The 25,511-nt window shown below is 36.3% G+C and overlaps 1 protein-coding gene across 1 annotated transcript in view; it reads left to right on the forward strand.

Annotated features, from left to right (window-relative positions):
* Positions 1-2,758: 2,758 nt before the first annotated feature.
* The window catches only part of CFHR5 (complement factor H related 5), a 33,067-nt gene continuing 10,314 nt past the window's right edge, over positions 2,759-25,511 (forward strand). The window contains exons 1-7 of the mRNA XM_030303219.1: positions 2,759-2,922; positions 6,296-6,487; positions 7,641-7,817; positions 16,714-16,890; positions 17,976-18,158; positions 18,301-18,480; positions 23,228-23,404. Coding sequence (XP_030159079.1) covers positions 2,865-2,922; positions 6,296-6,487; positions 7,641-7,817; positions 16,714-16,890; positions 17,976-18,158; positions 18,301-18,480; positions 23,228-23,404 — 1,144 coding nt within the window. The 5' untranslated portion in view covers positions 2,759-2,864. The remainder of the gene's footprint in view (positions 2,923-6,295; positions 6,488-7,640; positions 7,818-16,713; positions 16,891-17,975; positions 18,159-18,300; positions 18,481-23,227; positions 23,405-25,511) is intronic.

Consider the following 25,511-nt stretch of genomic DNA (forward strand, 5'->3'; position numbering starts at 1 on the left):
TGAGATACCAGGAGATTCTCCAGCAACCAAGTTTCCCTAATGTCTCTTATTAGTGGAGACCCTGGCAAGCCCTCCCAGTCCCTCCTGATTATCTTCTGAGGCAGCAGCTTTAAACTGGCGACTGTCAATCCCCATTTGGACTGGTTGCCTAGTGGGGTTCTGGACTTTTCCAGCAATCAAGGCTCTCAGTTATCTCTTATTGGAGGACACCCTGGCCATCCCACCAGGCCTTGTCCTGGCAAGGCAGTCCAGATTCTTCCAGTTCTGTCTTCTGTAGGAGTATGTGCATTTGTATAGGTTAAAGCTTTGGAATTATGCAGATGCGAGGTTCCCCCCATAGGCTGTTCTGTGACCCAGACTCTCCCAATATTTGGCTTATTCCAGGTCCTGGCTACATTGACCTGCAAGGCTTAAGTATGGGCAGTATGTACTTCAAAACCCACCCTTGGGCAGCTGTCCTTGGTCCCCCCAGTCCCAAGCCTGTGTGACTAAGGTCCATCCCTGACCACCTGCATAACCTCAAGGGTGGAGAAACCCCACCCCTTGAAAATTGTCCTGAGGGGTCCGTTAAAATGGATGATAGTCCCCACGTATATTTATTATCTGCTGTTGTCCCTAGCTTTAGCAGCTATCGCACTTCCTAGATGTCTCTTATTAGAAGATAACCCAGGGGCGCCTGAGTGGCTCAGTCGGTTAAGCGTCCGACTTCGACTCAGGTCATGATCTCGCGGTCCGTGAGTTCGAGCCCCGCGTCGGGCTCTGGGCTGATGGCTCAGAGCCTGGAGCCTGCTTCGGATTCTGTGTCTCCCTCTCTCTCTGCCCCTCCCCCGTTCATGCTCTGTCTCTCTCTCTCTCTCAAAAATAAATAAACGTTAAAAAAAAATTAAAAAAAAAAAAAAAAAGGAAGATAACCCAGCCAGCCCGCCAGACCCATCCCTGGAAAGGCGGTCCAGATTCCTCCAGCTCCGCCTTTAGTGAAAATATAGTACATTTGTGTAGGTTAGGGCATGGAATTGGGCAATGCCTTGTAACCCCAAGAGTTTCCGTGACCTGACCTCTCCTGATGTTTCCAGGTCCCTGGCTACCTTGACCTAAGAGGCCTGCATATTTTTCATTCAATAAGTCATTATCATAATACTTGTGTTTAATTTCTTAGACATGGTTCCTTTAGTTCTTTGAACATATTGATAATGGCTGTTTGACATCTTCATCTGCTTATTCCAAAATCTAGACCCACTCGAAGAAAGTTTCTATTGCCCTTTTCCCTCTTGTGTTCAGGATACACTTCCCGATCTCCTTCCATGTCTCTTCATATTGTTGTTGTTAAAAACTGGATATTTTAGATAACATATTGTAGAATTCTGAATCCTCTCCAACCAAGGACTGTTGCTATTGCTAACTTGTTTATTTGTTAAGTAGCCCAGACTAATTCTGTGGAGCTTGATTTGCAGCGTACAGATTTTGATGTCATTGCTCAGGTTTTATTTCTTCTTATTTTTTAGTCTGACTTCCTAGGAGTCATTTCTGAGTCAGCATAACTTAATTAAATCAACCTATCATTGGTCGGAAGTTATGCTTAAACACACTGGCCCACTAAACATCCTACCTTTTGTCTCTGAAACTGTGTGTGGTTTGGGAAATGTTTTCAAAGTTCAGGGAGTATAAAAGTCGGCTCCACATTTAACCAGTGACTAGTAGCTCGCAGGGCTCTCTCTGGTTTGTCTGATCGGGCACAGTCGTTACATGTCCAGTGATTTCTGGACCACCAGCAATAAGTGTCATCTTAGTGTAGCCCTTTTTGGCTGTCTTTTGCTTCCAAAGCAAAATTTCTGTTAAATTTCTGGCTGGCCTGCCATTTTGTTTCTTGCCCCAACAGTATCTGTTACTGTTGTAACAGACACAACAGTATCATGGGGAGATATCAGCCTTCCTAGATTGTTTCCCACTGTAATCTCTATTGTATTCAACAGTGTCATTGCATGTGGATTTTTTTCCAAGGTCTGCCATAAAGTCATTCCGCCCTAACAGGGCAGCATAGCAGCCAGTTCACAATGCCTGCCTTGCCCATCCCAGGTCATACTTCTGAGCCACAGAATTGGGCAGGAATCAGAGAAGGATGGGAGCAGCCACTCTATTTTAGTGAGATTTACAGAGATTTTCTTTAATCAGTATTTCTCAACAGTGTGCTCTTTAGCCAATTTACAGAAACTGTGCATGGTTATTTTTTGTACATAATTTTGCCCAGTTTTATTTCTGCCTTTTGGAGACGGAGTCTACCAAACTTGTGTCATAGCCATTCTTGAAGTCCCACCTAAATGAGTTTGAAATATACTTTGCCCAAAAATCTCAGGAAGCATTATTTGGCAAAATTATTCTTGACTACCCTGAAAAAATACTAAGAGGGAACCTAATTCTTAATGCCAGTGTGAAGAAGAATTCATAATAACTGAAGATTGACATGGTATTAAAATGAGGACAGATGACCTACACTTGGTCGCTTTCTGAAACGGCTGACCTCCTGGCCAGAAAGAAGATAAGAAAGGGCTTTACTTTTCCTCCTCAGTGGTCCATGTCTGAATGCTTCAAACTTAGAAAATTAGGAACCGCAAGAAGGAAGTTGCACAGCTATTATTGTGCTCAGATAAATATCAAGTGTTGACTTTAAAGTATTAATGTGAAAACATTAGTTATCTCACACCACCCTCTGCGAACTTTGATATTTACTGAAAGTATTTCACTGCCCTGGCTTCCCGGCAGTGCACTGAAATTAGAAGTTTGCCTATAACCACAAATGAAAGCGGGATTTGGAGTGATACCACCATTGCAGGACCGTTTCTAAATATATGTGATTGGGCTAACCTAGCATGCTGCTTTTAATTAATCCCATTCTAATCTTATGGATTTCTACTGTTGAGGGGCAAGGTAAGTTGAAAACATGAAAACAGATCTAAATATTTTGTTCTTGTCTCAAATGTGTGTGTTGTGTGTGTGTGCGTGCGCGTGTGTGTGTGTATGTTTTAAAATGAATAATTATGTAAGAACATTTTGAATAAAGGATCATATTTGAATCTATTTCATCAATATTTTCTAACATGAAATTAAGAAAAAAAATCAAATGAAATGAATCTTCTCTGTTCTCGAAGCTCCAAAGTGTGAATAGCTACCAAATACAACATTTGGGGAAGAATTCTATGATGAAAAAGCTGCAGGTAATGAAGTTGAAAAGGTCACATATCAGTGTAATTCTCCATAAACTCTGCAATGCCACTGACTAGAGAAAGCATCCCCAGAAAAATTGGACACCTTCAAAATGTTTGCATATTCACAGATTTGTTAATTTAAGATTTAAAAATCATTAGATCAGGAACTTCCTTTTTCAATCTAATTATCATCAATAAAGAAAAATCTTTTTTAGTAAAACAGTACAGTATATCCTAATTTTTGTGTGTAATAAGCTGGTGAAATGTCCATGAGTTCTTTGCTTTTTCTGAGCTCTTTAGCAAATTTGAAAGTGAAAGGAAATTGTGCATCGTTTTTTATTAAAACTATAAACCACATCTTAAAATATGTTGAAAGCTGTCTCATCTTATTTCACGCTGAAATAAAAACCATCGTATCCGAATAACTGCAAACGAAACCTCTAACAATGCCCAGGACAGCTGATTAGACCATGTGTGGAAGTGGAGTTTCAATCCTGTGTCTTGTTTGATTTCCAGCAGGGCTTTCTTTTGCTATTTTGTTGCTTGCTAAATTTTGCATACAATGGAAGTTCTTTGGGGAAGTTTCTCTTTAGTCCTCACATAAGAGAAAAATAGAAACAGTAAAAATGCTTTACTTTGAAGATGCACCTTCTTGGGGTGCCTGGGTGACTCAGTTGGGTAAGCGTCCATCTTTTGATCTTGGCTCAGGTCATGATCTCACAGTTCATGGGATCAAGCCCTGAGTCCAGCTCTGCCCTGACAGCATGGCGTCTACTTGGGATTCTCTAGGTCCTGTCTCCCTGTCTCTCTGCTCTTCCCCCATGTGCGCACTCTCAATCTCTTTCAAAAATAAATAAACATAAAAAAAGAGATCCACCTTCATAAAAGTTATAAAACCCTATTTCTATGGATTTGAAACTTTTATTTGTTACTGCATTTAGCATTGAGATGTACTCACAGGAGAACAGTTAGCTGATGGGGGTAAAAGTACGTTTTCTTCAATAGCAGTCTTAGTTGCTTAGTCTCAACTAAAAATACCAAATTCCCTGTGCACCTGGGTGGCTCGGTTGTCTGACTTAGGCTTAGGTCATGATCTCCCGGTTCATGGGTTCTAGGCCAACTTCGGGCTTTCTGCTGTCAGCATGGAGTCCACTTGGGATCCTCTGTCCCCCTTTTCTCTCCCCCCTCCCCTGCTTATGCTCTCTCAAAAATAAACATTACAAATAATAACAAAAGATTTTAAAAATACAAATTCTCTGTTTAGACTATGCAGCAGCCTCTGCATATATATATATATATACACATGTACATATATATGTATATGTGTATATGTGTATACATGTATATGTGTATATGTATATACATATGTATATATGTGCATATATATACATATATACATGTGTATATATGTATATGTATATGTATATATACATATACATATATATATGTATATATACATATATATATACACAATATATACCAGATGTGTCTGGTATATATTGTTTTAAACATCTGTTAGATATGACATTAAGAGGGATTTCTAAATGGGGAAAAAGCAGAGGAAAATAAGTATAAAATGTGAGACTAATATGTAGAATTTTTACAACCCCTAACCCAGAAAAAGATCTTCATCTTCAGTCTAGTCTTCCAGAGAACCTTCAGGGAAGCTCTATCCCAAAGCTGTGTAGATGTTAAATGACCTGTCAGTTTGTATTGCATTTACGTTTAGGTGCCTGTTGAGAAACTGGCCCCAAAGCAAAGGCACCATATCAAGGTAACACTTTTATAAAAACTCTGCATGCTTTCAATAGTGAAATATTTACCGAGCAATATATTATGCTGCAGGCTGCGGTAAAGCTCCAAAGAAAATGAACGGTCCGTGCCTGTCTACACCTTCCAGTGTGCTCAGAGGAAAGCAAAACACACAAATAAGTAAACAGAGAGCAAAACTATGTGTGTGTGTGTGTGTGTGTGTGTGTGTGTGTGTATGTATATATATATATATATATATATATGCAATATATATATATGTGATATGTGTATGTATATATATAAGGGAGTGTATTTCATAGGAAACATCATAAGCTTTTATCCGAAAGCTTAGACAAGAGATATTATCTCCTACTTTTGGTGACTGGATAAGGGAGGCCTGCCAGGAGAAGTTAACTTTCAGAGCTAGCACATCGCTGTGTGCACAAAGAGTATTTTCTTAATGTAGAATGAGCGTTGAAGGGTAGATAGAATAGGGACAATTGGAAGATGAAAGTCAAGTCCCTCTGGATGGCAAAGTATATGTAGGTAGAAATGCATGGAAATCAAATGCTGTAATTTGAGGGGAGGGCAAAGCAGATCTGAAAAAGAATTCTGGAAGGTACGGATGTCAGTGTTATGGGGCAGAGTGGGGGTGTCTCTTCCTCCATATCTTTTCCCAAACTACCAGAGAATGACAAATGTCCAATTGTAAACCGTCAGATAAGAAACTCCAGGTTTTGCAGGCTAAAGGCCACAGGCATCCCCCGTGTGAAATATCGTGTGACAGGGAAAGCCACCCCAGATAAATGCCAAAAAGGAATTTTCCCAATTTACTGGTTTGGGAGCAGAATTTCTGGAAGTTGTTTCCTTTTTTTGCATAAGGGGAAAACAAAACTGCTTCATCCTCAAGCACCAGGGAAAACCAGAGGACACAGAGACTTCAGGCAGAGATTCCCCTGGGTATCATCAGTGTAGAGAAAGGAATGGATGGCTGAGCCCCCAGACCACTAGCACCTTGTGGGGACAGGTCACAACTGCTGCTGACCCCCCCTCTGCCGTGTTCCTAAACCGTGGGGGATTTGCTTCTAGAAGTTACTGCAAAAGAGATTTTATTCCCCCTGACTCCAAAACATAAACTGCATTGACAATGGCCTTTTCAAATACTCTTGTACTCTTAATTAGGGATCATTTTTTGTTCTCAACTAATTAGTACACTGGAAGGCACATAAGGTAAAGGAATTTGAGCTAGAAGAAAGAAAAAAAAAATCAATGAGATGATTAAAATATGACTTAATGATTCACTGATGTAGGTTAATTCTTCAGTTTTGTTTTGTTTTTCCCAGTGGGACATTGTGATTTTCCAAGAATCAACCATGGAATTCTTTATGATAAGAAAGATCCGCCCTTTTCCTCAGTTCCTGTTGGGAAAACTTTTTATTATTCTTGTGAATATAGTTTTGTGTCTCCTTCAAAATCCTTTTGGAATCGCATAACATGCAGGGAGGAAGGATGGTCGCCAACACCCAGGTGCCTCAGTGAGTAAATGCCCTGATCAGTAGATGCGAATGTGTCATTCAGTCAATAGAGAAGATATTCCGGAAGGGATGTTGGGCTCTTGGGGCTCTTGGTGGACAATCACGGGGATCAGGACTAGAGAAGCCAGTGAAGATAAGAAATGTAGCCCTTTCTTGAAAAGCCTTTTATGAAAACCAAATGAAGAATAAATGTGTGAACTTCCTTATATTACCTAGAAGTGCTTTACACATTTTAATTTTAAAAACTGATGATTTATATGTTTAACTACTAATATGCAGTTCCTAATATTTGGTATCAGCCTGGTCATACTTTTCCTTTAAAACAAGTCTTTCTAGGGGCGCCTGGGTGGCTCAGTTGTTTGTCCGACTTCAGCTTAGGTCATGATCCCACGGTTCATGGGTTCAAGCCCTGCATCGAGCTCTGTGCTGACAGCTCAGAGCCTGGAGCCTGCTTCAGATTCTGTGTCTCCCTCTCTCTCTGCCCCTCCCCCACTCACATTCTGTCTCTCTCTATCAAAAAAATGAATAAACGTTAAAAAAAATTTTTAAGACGTCTTTCTACATACTCATTCTGTTTTGAAACTTACTATTTGCAACAATTTGAAACTTACTATTCCTGCAATGCAAAGATTGCGTAAGTGTAAATATTTTCACTTTTATATTTTCCATAAATCCCTTCTTTTGTTCTTACAATGATATCTTTCAATGAACGTGAAGAGCAGACTCTGGAGAGAATAGATATATTAAGCAAAGAACAATGGGAGGCAGAACATATGAACCAACAAAGGAGACAGTAATGGTCTTTCTCCTTCTATAAGAAACATTTAGGAAAATTGAGAGAGAAATGGGTATATTAAAATCTTGTTTTGTACCTGGAAAAGTGTATAAAAACAAAATATTTTTAAATAAAAACCACAGAACAAAATGAAATGTTAATTTATTTCCAAATATGGAATATATGACTATATTTCATATAGTAAACATCATATATATAGTAGTATGATCTAAATTCTTTTGAAATTTTGTTTTTATATGTGATTTCAGTTTTGAAAGTTTGACATTCTTTTTAAAACATTGCAAAACACAAATTTAGTTTGCTCTTTTTTTTTTTAACACTTCCACCTTGTACATTAAACAATTTTTTGGTCCTTAGGACTGTGTTTCTTTCCTTTTGTGGAAAATGGTCATTCTGCATCTTCAGGACAAACACATTTGGAAGGGGACACTGTACAAATTGTCTGTGACATCGGCTACAGCCTTCCTGGTAATACTGACATCATTACATGTTTGGAAGATGGATGGTCTTCTCCCCCCAAATGCAGTTCCACCAGTAAGTAAAATACTGTCGTTTCACACCCTGACATGTGATGCGATTTTTTAAAAGAAATATATCCAAAGAATAAATAATAAATAAATAAAATAAATATATCTATTGTCAGAAGCTAAATGTAGATTTCACCTTTTGCTTTTATCATTATGCATTTGTTTTTCAGTTCCAACTGTGTCTGATAGATGTACAGATAGCAAAGTTTGCCTGCCTACACAAATCTAATGCATGCAATAAGTAAAATTATTAGACAACACAAACACTTTGAAGGCTGTACCTTTAGGTTAAAGTAACACCCTTTTATTGTTTCCATGAAAATTATCACATTAGTTGAAAATGAACTTAATTTAAAACTCGAGTATTGGGGCGCCTGGGTGGCTAAGTCGGTTGGGCATCCGACTTCGGCTCAGATCATGATCTCACAGCTTGTGAGTTCGAGCCCCGCGTCGGGCTCCGTGCTGACAGTCCAGAGCCTGGAGCTTTCTTCAGATTCTGTGTCTCCCTCTCTCTCTGCCCCTCCCCTGCTCAGGTTCTACCTCTGTCCTTCAAAAATAAATAAACATTAAAAATAATTAAAAAAAAACTTGAGTATTAAGCTGAAAAGAGAGTATTTAAGTGAAAATATGTCCAATACTAGTTAAAAATGTCCTATGACTAAGATAGATTTTTATAGTTATTTTCTGTGTGTATACTAAACTCCTATGCTGAATTCAATAAACTGTCAATTTTCATGTTTAAAATATTTTGCACCTGTAAGCGTTAGGTTTATTTACGAGTGGCTTGGAATTTGGGAAACAATTCCTTGGGAAACTATAATATGATGGGATCTCCCAGATTTGGGTGAACGCTTGTAATTCTTCATCTTTAAGAGTCCCTGGCAATCACTCTTAAGCCAGCTCATGGAATTCTATCCTGTTTGCACAGCTTAGTACACAACCAAAGACTCAAGAACACTCTTAAGAAAACGTCTCTGGCTCTTTCTCATCATAATACGCTCTCTCTGTTCCTCTGCCCTGTAAATTCTAGCCACCATGGTCTCCGAAACTGTGATCTTGCTCTTCCTGGTGGACTCTGTATAGCTTCTCCTTCCCTGCAACACAGTCTGGAAAGTGCTACCAGAAAGCTGAAACAACCACAGATCAAACTTTGGGGTTTGGGTGGTTTTTTGTCCCCCTTTTCTTGATTATCACGGACTTGCACCATCCAGTTTCCAGTTTTTTAGAGAGAGGTTTTATACAGTTTTCTAATGTTTTCCCAGTTGGAGGCTATGCTGACATCAGCTACTCCATCTTATCAGGAAATGAAGTCTTCTGATTGGCTTTTTTTTTTTAATGTGATTCTGCAACTTCAATATTTAAATTCTTCTAGAAAATAGAGTCTTTTTAAAGCGGCTTGAATTACAATACTCACTCGGTTACGTATTGTAAGTTAGGCCACGACCTCTTTCAATTATGAGGGGCTTGCACATGACTAATATTTGCAAAAAAATAACAAAAGAACACATTTATTGACTTCCTACCTGAAGTGTCCAGTGGTTGAACAGGGCTCATAACTTAGAAGGCTTCAGTTATGGTATAAATACTTCATTGTCATCTCATCTCGAGCACCAGCTCTCTTCCTTTTTGTGAGATGATGGCAATCATCAGCCCAGCAATTGTATTTTAGAAGCCTGACAACTCAATCTGACAACTCAACTCAGTAGTAACCCACTCAAGCTGGTTGCTGTGTACATTTTGTGAGACTCCGTTAGCCTTTGAAAAATTCTGTATCCAAGGTAGGGTGTTGGATCAAGAACACCGTGGAGAAAGTCAGGGGCAGCTGGGTGGCTCAGTTGGTTAAGCAACTGACTTTGGCTCAGGTCACGATACCACCATTTGTGCTGTCAGCACAGAGCCTGCTTCGGATCCTCTGCTCCCCTCTCTGTCTCCCTCAAAAAATAAATAAACATGAAAAAAAAAAAAAAAGAGAGAGAACACCGTGGAGAGTCAACAATGTTTCAGAACAACTGGACTCCAGCATGGGTTCTGAGAAAAATTACCTCTGGGTCCATGAGTAAATGATTACCTATTTGAGCTGAGATTACTGATCTACAAAGTGAGTATGCTGAACTATCTAGGTAACAATGATTAATGATTTTTCTTTAAATCCCTAAATTATTTCCACCGTGGTGGAAGCTCTTATTTTCTACCAACTATGTTAATTTGTTGACAAATATTTAGTGAGGAATGGCTTTTAAAAAGAATTAGAGTAGCAAGGGGAGAAATAAAGAATGGATAATGAAATGGTGGAAAGAAATACAAAAAGATGAAAAAATAGATAAGAGGAATGCAGGAAAAGAATAGAGAAAAATAAATATCTAGAACAAGAGTTCTAAACTTTCTCTGGAGCATGCACACTTTTTGTTTCCCCAAAGAAGCTGTGGAAATGCTGATAAAATCATTAATCGTTTCGTAAATCAATCATGATATGCATGTGCATTTAAATTTCGTATCCAATGTTACTAACATTGTAAATCATATGCTTTAAAGATATATTGGCTTTACTCTTAATGCTACAGTCTTAAAAAGGTTTTGTTTTTGTTTTTGTTTTTTTGTTTGTTTTTGTTTTTTGTTTTTTTTGAGAGAGAGAGAGAATGAAAGAAAGAGAGGGAGCGTGTACGCACATGCAAAAGGGGTAGGGGCAGAGGGAGACAGAATCTTAAGCAGGCACCATGCCCAGCACAGAGCCAGATGAGGGGCTTAATCTCACAACTGAGAGATCATAACCTGGGCTGAAATCAAGAGTCGGTTGCTTAACTAACTGTGCCACCCAGGCGCCCTCACTAATATTTTCTTAAATATAGCAAGTAAATTTTCAGGGAAGTCTGTCTTATATCAAACTCCTTTCAAGTACCACCATGATTTTCTTACAGGAGCAAACTGTGATTTTATTTTCCTAGCATAGCAAGGTCTCCACCAGGACAGGTAGTCAACACAAAACAGTATTAGCCTGTGTTCCAATATAGGTGTCTGCATACAGTTCCTTAAGTTGCATAAATGATATCCCCTAAAGTTGTATAGATCAAAATATGTACAAAACCTTATTGCAGTCCTGATACAATAAACCATCTATTTATTTATATCTATCTATCTATCTACCTATCATCTATCATCATCATCTATCTACCTCTATTATCTATCTGCCTATTTACATATGTTACCATATACATACATATCTACATATATATAATATAGAGAGAGACATTGATTTCTCTCTTACAGTGACTTTTATAGGTTCAGGCAAACAAAAATTATTTTATGAATTGTTTCTAATATACATATCAATGTTACCAAGTAGTAAATTCACATTAACAGGATTACATTTAAGATTTTCTATACTTTGTTGCATCCTCTTTTGACTATAATTTATTATATTACTTGATAAAACAAATTGTTGATGCTTGTTTTTATCATCAGATCTCAATACTATGTTTGAACAGTTTTGTTTTGGCCGTTTTTTGAATTTTAACTGTACATAAACGGCTCAGAAGTATGCTATAAGCTTTAAACATTATGCTTTGATTCTCAGTTATTAAAGATGGAGAGAGCACTGTATCTGCTCTACCAGCCACTCATATACTTCTTTTTTATTTTTTGATACACGACTATATTTAATTAAAAAATGTATTTGGGAAAAACCTTTCAAAAATGAATAAGGTCTAAAATTCTGAAGTTCCTGCTATTCTAGTGAAAGTCCTATAGGCTTCAGGGATCAAAATGATTTTTAGCATGGCTACCACACTCTAGGTCAGAGGTCATTTGTGCACATATGTGATAATACACTTATAGGCTACAGTTCAGCTGATAGAGTAAAGGCAAACTTGAAAGCCAATTTATTTAACAGAACTGCCAGAAATTGGTGCTTCAGTGTGTCATGCTATAAGGTTCCTGTGACTGCTGTAACAAACTGGCACGAACATGATGGCTTAAACAACACAGGTCTGTTCTCTTTCAGTTCTGGAGGCTAAGACATCCAAAATCAGTTTCTCTAGGTTAAATCCAAAGTGTAGGCCGGGCTGATTCCTTCCGGTGCTCTAGCAAGGAAACTGTTTACATACTTTTTCCAGCTGCCAGAGGCCCCTTGGTTTGGGGCCCCTTCCTCCCCCAACAAAGCCAGCAGTTTGGCTCCTTTAAATAGTTTTCTCCCTTGTGTATATAAACGACAATTTCTTTATCCATTCATCAGTTGATGGACATTTAGGCTCTTTCCATAATTTGGCTATTGTTGAGAGTGCTGCTATGAACATTGGGGTACAAGTGCCCCTATGCATCAGTACTCCTGTATCCCTTGGGTAAATTCCTAGCAGTGCTATTGCTGGGTCATAGGGTAGGTCTATTTTTAATTTTCTGAGGAACCTCCACACTGCTTTCCAGAGCGGCTGCACCAATTTGCATTCCCACCAACAGTGCAAGAGGGTTCCCGTTTCTCCACATCCTCTCCAGCATCTATAGTCTCCTGATTTGTTCATTTTGGCCACTCTGACTGGCGTGAGTACTACGTGGCAATGAGAAAAAATGAAATATGGCCTTTTGTAGCAACGTGGATGGAACTGGAGAGTGTGATGCTAAGTGAAATAAGCCATACAGAGAAAGACAGATACCATATGGTTTCACTCTTATGTGGATCCTGAGAAACTTAACAGGAACCCATGGGGGAGGGGAAGGAAAAAAAAAAAAAAAAAAAAAAAGGACGTTAGAGTGGGAGAGAGCCAAAGCATAAGAGACTGTTAAAAACTGAGAACAAACTGAGGGTTGATGGGGGGTGGGAGGGAGGGGAGGGTGGGTGATGGGTATTGAGTAGGGCACCTTTTGGGATGAGCACTGGGTGTTGAATGGAAACCAATTTGTCAATAAATTTCATATATAAAAAAAAATAAATAAACATTGTTTCCTAACCACTAAAAAAAAATAAAAAATAAAAAAAAAATAGTTTTCTCCCTGTTCCTCTCCTTTTGTGGTCCCATCGTTTTCTGCCTGACTTCGACTTTTCCTGCATGCCTTTTATAAGGATCACTCTGATCAAATCAGGCACACCTGGATAATCCAGGCTAATCTCCCCATCTCCAGATCCTTAACTTGACCACATTGGCAAAAATTCTTTTGCCATGTGAGGTAACATTCACAGGTTCTGCGGATTAGAACGTGGACATCTTTGAGGGGGTATTATTTAGCCCACCACAGTCATTTACAGTAAAAACAAGGAGCATATCGATTCATGGAACACTACTACTGAACAACTAAAGGAATAAACAGTCTGCCCAAAAACCTCTGACCTCACATGAGTTATACATGGACTCCTTTTTGTACTCTCATTGCACTGTTTCCATATCCCAATCCTCTAGAGCCAATTGTTTTACTATTTATTATTTACTATTTGGTTTTCCAGTTATGAATTCCGTGCCATTTTTGGTCTGATGCAGGACCTGGTCTGATACTCCCAAGTTAAATGAATTCTGCCTACCAGTAACCCCAAACCAGTGTGAAACCTAATGCAGGGGTGTGATTTATTGCAAATCACCCATAACACTTTATAGGAAATTATTAGATTACTGAATTGGATTTCTCTTGGGCATGCCAAAACTCTACTGACAAGAATTCTTTGCTCTCGTTTTTTTTTTTTTAAAACAATACATCTATTTATAATCTACCTTATTGTATATAAAACTTAATATACTTTACATTGTTTCCTAGAATGTTTTATTTGAGGATTTATGGCTAATTTATTTTTATTTTATTTTATTTTTTTATTTTAGAGGAAGAGAGAGCATGAACAGGGGAGAGAGACAGAGGGAGAAAGAGAGAAAATCTTAAGCAGACTCCATGTTCAGTGTGGAGCCCTATGTGGGTCTGAATCCCACAGCCCTGGGATCATGACCTGAGAAACCAAGAGTTCGGTGCTCAACCAACTGAGTCACCCAGGCGCCCACAGTTATTTTTAATAAACTAAAAGTGTGGACTGAAAGAATAATTCTAGGTTGTAGTTTCCCTGGCATAACCCTTATTTTTTTTCTCCTAATGGCCATATTTATTAACTTATGACAATATTTACTAAACAAACACTGATATTTTCAGTGTGGTTTTTTTCATAAAAATATTTAAAATCAGATATTGTAGTTGACAGTGGTTTTTGTCTGAATCAGAATATGCTTATCCATTTTTATAAAAATTTATTTATTTTTTTGCTTAGAGGAAAAAATATATATATTAAACATTTCTTCATGGTCCCTGGGTGACTCAGTTGGCTACGCATCTGACTTTTGTTCTTGGGTCAGGTCATGATCTCATGGTTCTGGAGTTTGAGCTCCACATTGGGTTCTGTGCTAATGGTGGAGTGCTTGTTTGGGATTCTCTCTCTCCCTGTCCCTCTGCCCCTCTCCGACTCATGCTCTCTCTTTTGCTCTCTTTCTCTCTCTCGCTCTTAAAATAAATAAATAAACTTAGAAAATAAAAACAGATTGGAAGCACCATAGATTTCATGGTATGTAGTGAATATGTCTGTTGTCATTTGCCCACATGCTATCGTAAGTACTTTTTTATCCAGGAAATAGAAGCAATTCTGAATATATTTCTTTTCACTAGACTCTTTTGAAAGATATTTCCTAATGGACAATAATCTAAATTTAAGGTGTCTCCATATAGCTTTAAAAGACCAACATTAAATGTTGATATAATAACAGATCTTTGAAAAGCACTTAGCCCATCCAAAATAAGATTGTTTATATGCCATGTACATTATAATATTTATGACCAAAATTAAAGCTATTTTCAAGGTACCTTGAATTAAAACGGCCTCATAATTCAAAACTAAGCAAACATTACCAAATTTATAGTTGGTTATACATGCTGCAGCCACTTTAGATACTTTATTCCTTGACTTTCATCCTCTTCCGTGTCATTGGATTATTAACTCATAGTTTATAGCCAGAGACTTGGTGTTTTTGTTTATTTTAGAGCAGTTTTGGGTTTCATGACAAAATTGAGGGGGAGGTATACAGATTTCTCTATACTACTTGTGCCACACATGCAAGATAATCTGTCCCATTTTCAACTTGACAGGCCAGGGTGCTATTGACAATTGACACATCACAATTACCCAAAGTCCATAGCTTACATTATAGTTCATTCTTGGTGTTGCACAAAGTCTTTGATTCAAATGCAGCCCAGAATGCCTCAGGTCATGCCAAATCATGCACCTTTTAAATATGGTTGTACATTTTTTCCCATATGTATTAGTTTTCTACTGCTGCTGTAACAAATTACCATAAACGTAATTACTTAAAACAATACAGACTTATTATCTTACATTTCTAGAGGTGAAAAGTCCTGAAATCAAGATACTGAATCATGTTTCCTTCCGGAAGTCCTAGGAAAGGATCAATCTCTTTGCCTTTTACAGCTTCTAGAAGCCCTTTGCGTTTCTTGGCTCATGGCCCTTCGTCATATCACTTCAACCTCTGCTTCTGTTGTCATATTGCCTACTTTGATTCTGACACCTCTGCTCCCTTTTGTAAGAATCCTTGTGATTACATTGGGTCCACTACCACACAGATAATTCAAAATAAGCTCTCCATCTCAAGTCCTTTAATTTAATCATTTCTGTAAAGTCTGTTTTTCCAAGGAAAGGTAACATATTTGCAAGTTTCAGGGATTAGGACGTGGACATTTTGGGGAGGCCATTATTCTGTCTACAACACTGTGTGATAATTACACTTAAATAAAGCAGCTAGAAAATCCTACATCAGCCAAGATAAATTATTTTCAATAGCTTTTTTTTTTTTTTTTTGCAATTGGATAAGAAAGGGAATGTAAACAACCAGTAAGTAAAGAACTGTCATGCAAAATTATTGGAATAAAACACAGAGATGCATGGGTACAAATTTTACTAAAGCTGAGTGAGTCACATTCCAGGGGGTTTGTACAAACTGTTATTAAACTATTAAATTGACGATAACAATGTATAAAACTGGCTAGTTTAAATAGTATTTCTGAGATTTAATTAGAAAATTTTTCATCATATTTTTGTGCTTGATTTGAGAGTATTTGTCTTGCACGTCATTTGTATTTTTACATGTGAATTTCAATATCTAATTTTATAAATGAACCATGAATGCAGATTAGAAGAGAAAAATACACATACATATTCATATATATATCCATTTTTACCTGAACCAGAAGGCATTCATAATGCATTGGTATTTAGAAAGTTATTATAGATGTGGTTTAGAAAGATATTAGAGATGTGGTTGGGTATAATGGAAAGATTCAGAACACCTAGAAGCAACTTAGCCATGTTGCTTAGCCATTTTTTTCAAAAAGTTCATATACTACATACAGCTCCCCATTCGTAAAATCAGGAATGTTTTTGTTTTTTAATGTTCCCTCCTACTTAAAATGTACTAGACGTGTCTTCTTTGGGCCATTCCAGTTATTAACTTTTTAAACATATGTATCATTTAGTTAAATATGCTGCATTTTAATTTTTATTACTTGAAAGAATGATTTTCATGAGATCTGAGTGTGAAAAACATTCATATGCTATTTTATAGACAAATAATAAAAGTTATTAAAATTATCTTTAATTCAATAAGTGAAATAATTTATAAGTAACTGCTCAAACCGTATTTATTATGGTCCTGAGGAGATTGTCATACAAAATTTTACTTTGCTGTTCAAAATGTTAATTTCTTAAAAGGGGCTTACACATATTTATTGGGTGTAAATAATTAGCTTATTTTTTGAAGGTAAGAATATAAGCATCTCTGCATATGAAGTCCCCCTAATCTTATTTTTGTATTGCACATATTAAATTTAATTTCACAATGATTATTTCACACATATTTATTTACTTTTATTTTTTTTAGATATAGAATGTCTTGTTCCAATTTTAGAAGCTAACATACATGTTTATCCAAAACAAGAAAAATACACACCTGGAGATGTGTTGCAATTTTCCTGCAGACAAGGACTTGTAAGAGTTGGACCAGATTCAGTTCAATGCTATCATTTTGGATGGTCACCTAATTTTCCAACATGTAAAGGTCAATATTTATTTTAGAGCTGATGAAACAACTTATAAAATTTTATATTAATGTCTATGTATTTTATCGGATCTTTTATCTATAATCTGACAAACTGCAAAAAAATGGCAAAAGTAGTATTTTAATTGAGAAGAAGGAGGGATGCTGGGTCATAGATTAGTTATGTTTCCTTTATCAAGGGGTAATTCTACCTCTATGCTTTGAAATATGTAATGGAGTTTTATAGATCAAAATATAGTCACTGGGACTGAGAAGTGTTAGGGATTTTTCCCCAAACTCAATTTAAAAAAAGAATACTTTAAAAAATATTGTGTGGGCCTTGTTATATTTTATTAAGTAATTAAGAAGCCATCAAATAAACATATGGATTATTCAATATAAAAGAATTATGATTTTTTACTTGCTTCAGATGACATTACTTTTTCAAAATTTTTGATAGTTATTTTATATATTTAAAGATATTAATTAATAAAAACTATAATTGCATATGTATATCATATCACATATTTGACAACTACTTACTTTTATATGATATCCAGATCATTGAACTACTTTAAAATCTTCAAGGGTACAATTAATATCTTGGTTATAATAACCTGCACAATATGGGGGGGGCAGGCGCAATCAGGATATTTGCATATAGAAAGAAGATAAGATTGCCCTAAAAATTGTTAACTTAAAGAAATGCAATAAGATGTTTTGTATATGCTGGTCAGTGTTCTTATTTCTTAGGTATTCTGAAGAATTTAGAAGTCAAATCTTACTACGTCTGTCATTTACTTTAAATTACTTCACAAAAAAATTAATTGGGCAAAATGTAACATTCATATATATCTAGGTGATCGGTATATGTGTTCATTGTGCATCTTTCTTTGCTCAGAATTATTTATAAAAAAGGCATCAATATTTGAGAAAAAGAATAGACTTTACACAATACACTATGTACACTATAAAAAGCAAACCTGAAGAAAATAGGAATGTAGCACAAATGTAATTTAGTTCTAGGTCAACCAAAATAGTAACTCCACGTTTTGCCAGATTTATAAGACTATTTAAGCATTATTTAAACAATTTCTTTATGATAGAGCAAGTACAGTCATGTGGTCAACCCCCTCAACTCCCCAATGGTAAAACAAAACAGATAAGGAAAGAAGAATATGAACACGGTGAAATGGTGGAGTATGATTGCAATCCCGCTTTTCTAATGATGGGGCCTAAGAACGTACAGTGCATCGATGGAGAATGGACAAATCTGCCTACTTGTTTTGGTAAATAGATGTTAGTGTTTAAACACAACAGTTTAAACTTTGCATTTTTCATATATATATATATATATATATATATATATATTTACATGTATATATTTGAAATATTTTAAAAGTAAGCAGATCTTTTATTACATTTTCTTAGAACACGTGAAAACATGTGGATATGTACCTCACCTCAAGAATGGCTATGCCCAGCCCTCAGTCCCTCCCTATCGACCTGGTGTTTCTGTGGAACTGCACTGCAGAAATGCATATACAATGGTTGGAAATAATGTAATTACTTGTATTGATGGAATGTGGACTGAACTTCCCAAGTGTGTTGGTGAGAATACATTTCTTAAGTTTGTATTTGATTGTTTATAATATTTTAAGTCAATAAATATAGTCACACCAGCACATGCTGGTGCCCATCAGGTATTAAACAGGATATAAGATACTTACTAAGTTGTTTGCTCCTAATTACTTAAGAAAGTGAATTTGGAAAGATTTTCTTTGACCTATGAACACTGTGAAAAATTACTGAGATGCTAAGAGCTCTGTGAACCAGGAGAGTTTGGGACTTCTGCTTCGGAGTAGCATCAGATTGCTTTTCTAGGTATCTACTGCTGGATCCTACCTTCACCATGTGATGGAGCTTTGCAAAATGGATTTTCCTTAGCTTCTGGATAAGCCATGTTCTTTTAAATCTCTGTGCCTTTCCGGGGTGCCTGGGTGGCGCAGTCGGTTAAGCGTCCGACTTCAGCCAGGTCACGATCTCGCGGTCCATGAGTTCGAGCCCTGCGTCGGGCTCTGGGCTGATGGCTCAGAGCCTGGAGCCTGTTTCCGATTCTGTGTCTCCCTCTCTCTCTGCCCCTCCCCCGTTCATGCTCTGTCTCTCTCTGTCCCAAAAATAAAAATAAACGTTGAAAAAAAAATTTAAAAAAAAATCTCTGTGCCTTTCCTCATTCGTGCCTTTGCTCTCTTCCTGAAATGTCTTTCTCTGCTGTCATCATATGCAAAACTATTCACCTTTAAGAGTCAACTCAAAATTCACTCACCTCTGTAACCTCTCCTGGTTTATTTTCCAGTACCCATATGCTCATCGCAAAATTCTAGTAGAATGATATAGCCTCTCCACTGTGTTGTCTGTCTGTACATTTATCATTGTCATGTACCTAATAGATACTTGTCTTCCGTTTAGATTATAAAGTGCCAGAATATCAGGGCTCATCTGTATGGACCCAATCTCTAATTCACTGCCTGAGTTATCATTCGCTTAGGTTTGCATAAAGTATTTTATGCAATACTTTATTACTTTATTCGCATAAAGTGTTAAGATTCTATGTCAGTAACTCATTTCATAATTATTTTTGGTTGTTATCCCACAAGCTCCTCCTCTGGGGCACGGTGCACTTGGTATCAGCTCTCTTTTTTGTCTCACATACCCGCACTCTACCTTCTGTTGGTCTAGACTTTGTCATACACATAGGAAGTCTATATAGACGCTGCTTGACATTTTAATTGGATTAATGTCTCAAAACTTGTCCTCATCTCTCTTCCCCAGCCTAAACGTGTTGTAGTCCCAGAGGGGTTCTAGATGAGAAGGCATAGCCAAGGTACTTTGATTCAATTTTTGGTTAAAGTTGAAAAAAATGGGGAAAAAAAGAATGCTGTAAAACATCTGTGTTACACTAGTCACAATTGATATTTTTGGCATTATTTGCTTTAAATATTTTGTAATAGAATAAATCATTGAAATGAAAACATGAAAGAAAAACGCAAGTATCCATTATCCTATCATCCTCCCAAGGGAAATTCCAATCAAGCAGAAAGTAGAATTTGTACTTTCCATTCTACTTTTTGATATATATATATATATGTGTGTGTGTGTGTGTTGGAGGAAATTTTTGTGTTTTTCCCCCTAAGCTTATGCAAAATTATTGTCTACCTGCAAAGTGCTTTTTTCTTCAACATTGTAATTTAACTGTGTTGTAATCTACCTTGAGAACGTACCTTGCTTTATCACTTCATTACCCTATTGGCAATGGAAATTGTTTTGTTTTTTGTTTTTTTTTTTTGTCCTGGTATAAAAGACATGCTTCAGTGTTTCCTAAAACATACATCTGCAAGTGGAATTGATGGTATTGGATTGTAGATCCTTTTGATTTTACAAGGTACTGCCAGATGTATACGGAGACCTTACTCCTCTTGCCCTCACTTGATATTTTAATATTTTTGAACTGGCACCAAGATGGTGGGTCAAAATCATTTCTCGCATTTAATTTCATTTGTTTGACTGATAGTAATATTGAGTGTAAATTCAAGTATTTGTCAGTAGCTAGATTTTCTCTTACGTGCAATGAACATTTTTCTTTAACTTTGTGTTTTCTTTCTCCTTTTAAGATTTGAGTTCTGCATTAAATATTCTAACTATATTGCAAACGTTTTAAAGTTTTAAAGTTTTTTTTTGCTTTATTTTCTCTATGATGCCTTTTTCATTGGAGGGTTTTGCTTAAACTCAACTGTCAATCTTTATTTTGATTGTTTGCATGTTTGTGTGTATCTTGTTTAGGAATCCCTCATTTTTTAGGTGCATAAATATATTCTAGGTGCATATATTTAGGTGCATAAATATATTCTAAGGATTAAAATCTCATTACTAAGATTTATTTTTTAAATTTATTTGTTATATTTATGTTGTATTAGAGTACTTTTGTTTGTGTCGATGTGGAAAACTATGTCAATACTAAGTGAATTGTCTGTTCCATTTTCTACTAATATTTATTTCCCCTATGCCATTTACTAGTACCCTATTTATATCTATTTCTAGATTATTTATTCTGTTCCCTTAACCTGTTTGTCTATTTTTACAGTAATATGGAAAAAATCATTATTATTACAGCAATCTTTTTTGCTTATTATAATCATTGCAACCATTCTTTAAAATGCCCGAATCTGTGTTTTATTTTATTTTTAATTTTTTAATGTTTATTTTTGAGAAAGAGAGAGAGAGAGAGAGAGAGACAGTATGAGCAGGGGAGGGGCAGAGAAAGGGGGAGACACAGAATCCGAAGCAGGCTCCAGGCTCTGGGCTGTCAGCACAGAGTCTGATGCGGGGCTCAAACTCACAAACCATAAGATCATGACCTGAGCTGAAGTCAGACGCTCAACTGACTGAGCCACCCAGGCACCCCTCCATCTGTATTTTAAAACTAAATTCCTTGATAATTCTGATTCGATTTTGTTTGGGATTACATGAAATTTGTAAATTTGGCCAGAATTGCAATTTTATTTATTATTGATTCTTCCTCCCATGAATATAATGCATCAATCTATTTAGTCAGGTCTTATATTAAAATTTTATATGTAATAATATACATTTCTCATTAAAATTATTTCTAAATAAGCTTTTTCCCTAAGTTCTTTGGGATTCTACTGATAAAATAAATGAGATCTTTTATTAATTTATATATTTGAAGAGTTATACTTTCTATATACAGGATTATATTTTATTTTGTATATTGGTTTTGTTTCCAGCAATCTTGCTAAAGTCCCATATTAGTTCTAATAATGAATTTGGATATTTTATTTTTATAAATAATCACAACTTAATCTCTTTTATTTTATTTCTTTAGTTCATGAAACTATCTCTACATGGTCCAGAAACAACCACCAAAATAACAACCATGTAGCCTGAGTTCTATTTATGTCTGGGATATTTGGATTCTCCTTTTAGAGAAAGAGTTGAAGGCAGGACCTAGGAACTAGGCCTGATTCTTACTCTTCCTATGCCTCTAAATCTTTTAACTCTATTCCAGATTTTCTGATCAGCTTGTCCATTTTCTTCCGCAGAAGTAGTGAAATCTATTTCAGGTTTTTCTATCAATCCATCAGGCTGTGTGCTGTGCTCTCTCAATTGCGTTTAAGCAGTCTTGGGCTCTCAGCCGTAATGTAGAAGTATGTGCAAGTTTTGTCCTGATACCCTCAGATACTGTTCTCCTTCGTCCTGTCTCCAGCAATCTCAAAATACGAAAGCCTTTCATTCTGAGCTTTAACAACTGGCACTCTCTGTTGCTGTTCTTCAAGATTCTAAAGTGGAAAACCCAGACCCACTCTCTTCCCTCATTTCCTAGACTTTTGGATTGTCAACTGACCTACCCACTTCTGGTGATGAAAACTGTCGCTGTTGTGCTTCTTTAAGCCTGGCAGACACCTTGGGCACTGGCAATTCATGGTGACCTACAGGGAGGGAATGTTTTCCAGCCCCGAGAGACTGGGCTCTGTTATAAAAAGGCGTAAATTGTATGTGCTCATGGTCAACAATTATTATATGAGGGAAATACAGATACCCAATCCCTAGCATCACATAGGGGAGATTTAGAACAGGGATTAAAAAACACTTGGAAGAAAAGCAGTAGCAGAGCAATTCACGTCTCATTATGCCATCCTTGAACACGCTAAGGAAAGATTCCGTGATGAGCTACATATTTATGGACAAAAGGGAAGAATCGTAACAATAAAAACTATGTAGACAAGCATGTGGCCCATTGTGAATGCATGTTCTAAGGCTCAATAGTGTTGTTATCAGGGGGTTCTTCCTGTGAGCACACTCTGAGTTCTTGGGTCAGGGTCTTTACTGAGCTTCTGAAATGTGGGAGTAATTGAACCTCGAGGGAAATCCAGACTTATCTCTCCTAGTACTGTACTTCCCACAGATATGTGGTTATTTAGTGGGAAACAATCAGATACAACTATCTTTTCATGGCCTTTAAAAACTAGGCTGAAGTTTCATAAGGACTGTTCTCCAGTCAAAACCCTGGACCAGACTAATCCATCTTGCATTCCCATTTCCTGAGCAACTTTGACATATTTTTCTGTCATTCAAAATGGAACACAGCTTTTCATTTTCTTTCTCATTTTTTCAACAGCCAGTATAGCCTACGCAATGAAATTAAGAGTTTTATGTGATATGGCCTAAAGGCATCAAACATGATTTCATCATACCGCTAATATTTCAGATATTTTACTGAAATAATTGCTAGTTTCTGTTCAATATTCTGCTCATGTATCCATATTTTCCTTTTGAATAGCAACCGACCAACTTAAGAGTTGCAAAATACCAAATTTTTATCGAAGAAAACTGATAAGTCCGTGGATGCCTGAATATAATCATAATGCCAGAATAAATTACAGATGTTTGGGGAAGAGTGCACAGATGCAAATATCCTGCATAAATGGAAACTGGTATCCTGAACCAAACTGCAGAGGTAAGATTTGTTTTAGAGATATTTTTGTAAGAGAAAAAAAAAAAAACAGATTTTGTAGGACTTATTTCATCTTTATCAGAAAATTTCTCTTGTAATTAGCATGTTTTTAAATTAAATTGTTGCATCACATAAATTTTTAAGTTGATGGTGAAGATAGAAACTACTCACAACACTATTTTCAAATACTGTCACTTAAGAGCCCTTGACTTCTGGTAAAGGTGATGAAGTAAACCCATTTTTACTCTATTACAATCTCCTGAATGATAAAAGAAAAAAAAAAAAAGAATGGTAAAAACAGAACAAAAACTCAATCTTCAATGATATTGGGAAACAACTAAAACCCAAATGACACACTGTGAAGGTTAAACTAACAGACATGACAAAGTCTGGACCAAAAGTAGAAATTAGTCTGGGAAGAAAAATGATCAAGGAATTATTTTCCTAATATTAAATCTCACATTCCTCAAAGGCTTGTTTTCAAATTATTTAATTTGAGCAACAGGATTATAAATTACAAACAATTATAAAGTGGGCACCATATTAAATTAAAATAAACCAGGCATAGAAAAGATATAATGCTTACAGAGAAATAACAAGATAGAGAAAACAGAGTAGACTTCAGACTTCTCACCAGCAATAATATAAGAAGCCAGGATAAAATGGAGCAATATCTTCAAAGTTCTTAGAAAAAGTAATTGGTGGGGCGCCTGGGTGGCTCAGTTGGTTAAGCATCCGACTTTGGCTCAGGTCACGATCTCACTGTCCATGAGTTCGAGCCCCGCGTCGGGCTCTGTGCTGACTGCTCAGAGCCGGGAGCCTGTTTCAGATTCTGTGTCTCTCTGTCTCTCTGACCCTCCCCCGTTCATGCTCTGTCTCTCTCTATCTCAAAAATAAATAAACGTTAAAAAAAATGTAAAAAAAAAAAAAAAAAGAAAAAGTAATTGGCAACCAGTGTTTTCCATACCCAAAGTATTTATTGATGATTAAAAAATAAATACAAGTTTAAACACAGGAAAGATGAAGGGAATTTACCACTCAAAATCATCCTTTGAAATAAATCATATAAAATATATATCGGCAAGATGAAATATTAATTCTTAACAAAAGAATGTGGTATTATCAGAAATTGTGAGGGTAAAAAGTAAAATATATTAAATTTAAAGAAGTCGGGGCGCCTGGGTGGCGCAGTCGGTTAAGCGTCCGACTTCAGCCAGGTCACGATCTCGCGGTCCGTGAGTTCGAGCCCCGCGTCAGGCTCTGGGCTGATGGCTCAGAGCCTGGAGCCTGTTTCCCATTCTGTGTCTCCCTCTCTCTCTGGCCCTCCCCCGTTCATGCTCTGTCTCTCTCTCTGTCCCAAAAATAAATAAACATTGAAAAAAAAATTAAAAAAAAAATAAATAAATTTAAAGAAGTAATAATTTCAAGAAGCTAGGGTAACTATATTTTGTTTAAAATAACTAAAATGTTTTTATTTTTGTTAAATTTCTTTATTCAATATATTTTTATTTTTATGTAAGGAAGTGAAGTATTGCTCTGAGTGTTTCAACCATTTTAAAGCCTTTTCTGTGCCCATGTAATGTTTAAATTAATCTGTTATTGTGCATTAAATAATTCTCATAAGTTTCAAATATTAATACCCTATAGATTACTTTTTATAACCACCAAGAAATAATATTTAAAAGTAATAATAATATCTATCTACTTCCTTACCCTTCATTTTGTGAAATAATTCACTTCCAAATAACCTAATAACATAGTGTTTACGCTACTAAGAACTATAATTCTCAGAGCATATAGTAAAACCCCTTAGAGGCAACCTAACCAAAATTTAGAGTGAAATGTATAGCCTTAAAATAATAAGTTTGGATCTAGTATCTATCATCTATCTATCTATCTATCTATCATCTATCTTTCATCTATTATCTATCTCCCCTAGGCTAGGAAAAGTAAACTCCAGATATTAGGAGGCAAAATAATAAATGTGAAAGAAGATATGAATGAAATAGAATATTTTACTTACAGCTGATCTGGGAAATAACAATAATTTTATAAAGGTTAATGAGCAGACCTAGCTAATCAATTCTACTCTAGTCAAGAAGAATGGTGG

The sequence above is a fragment of the Lynx canadensis genome, chromosome F1 (genome assembly GCF_007474595.2).
Source record: "Lynx canadensis isolate LIC74 chromosome F1, mLynCan4.pri.v2, whole genome shotgun sequence".
NCBI classification, from domain to species: Eukaryota; Metazoa; Chordata; class Mammalia; order Carnivora; family Felidae; genus Lynx; species Lynx canadensis.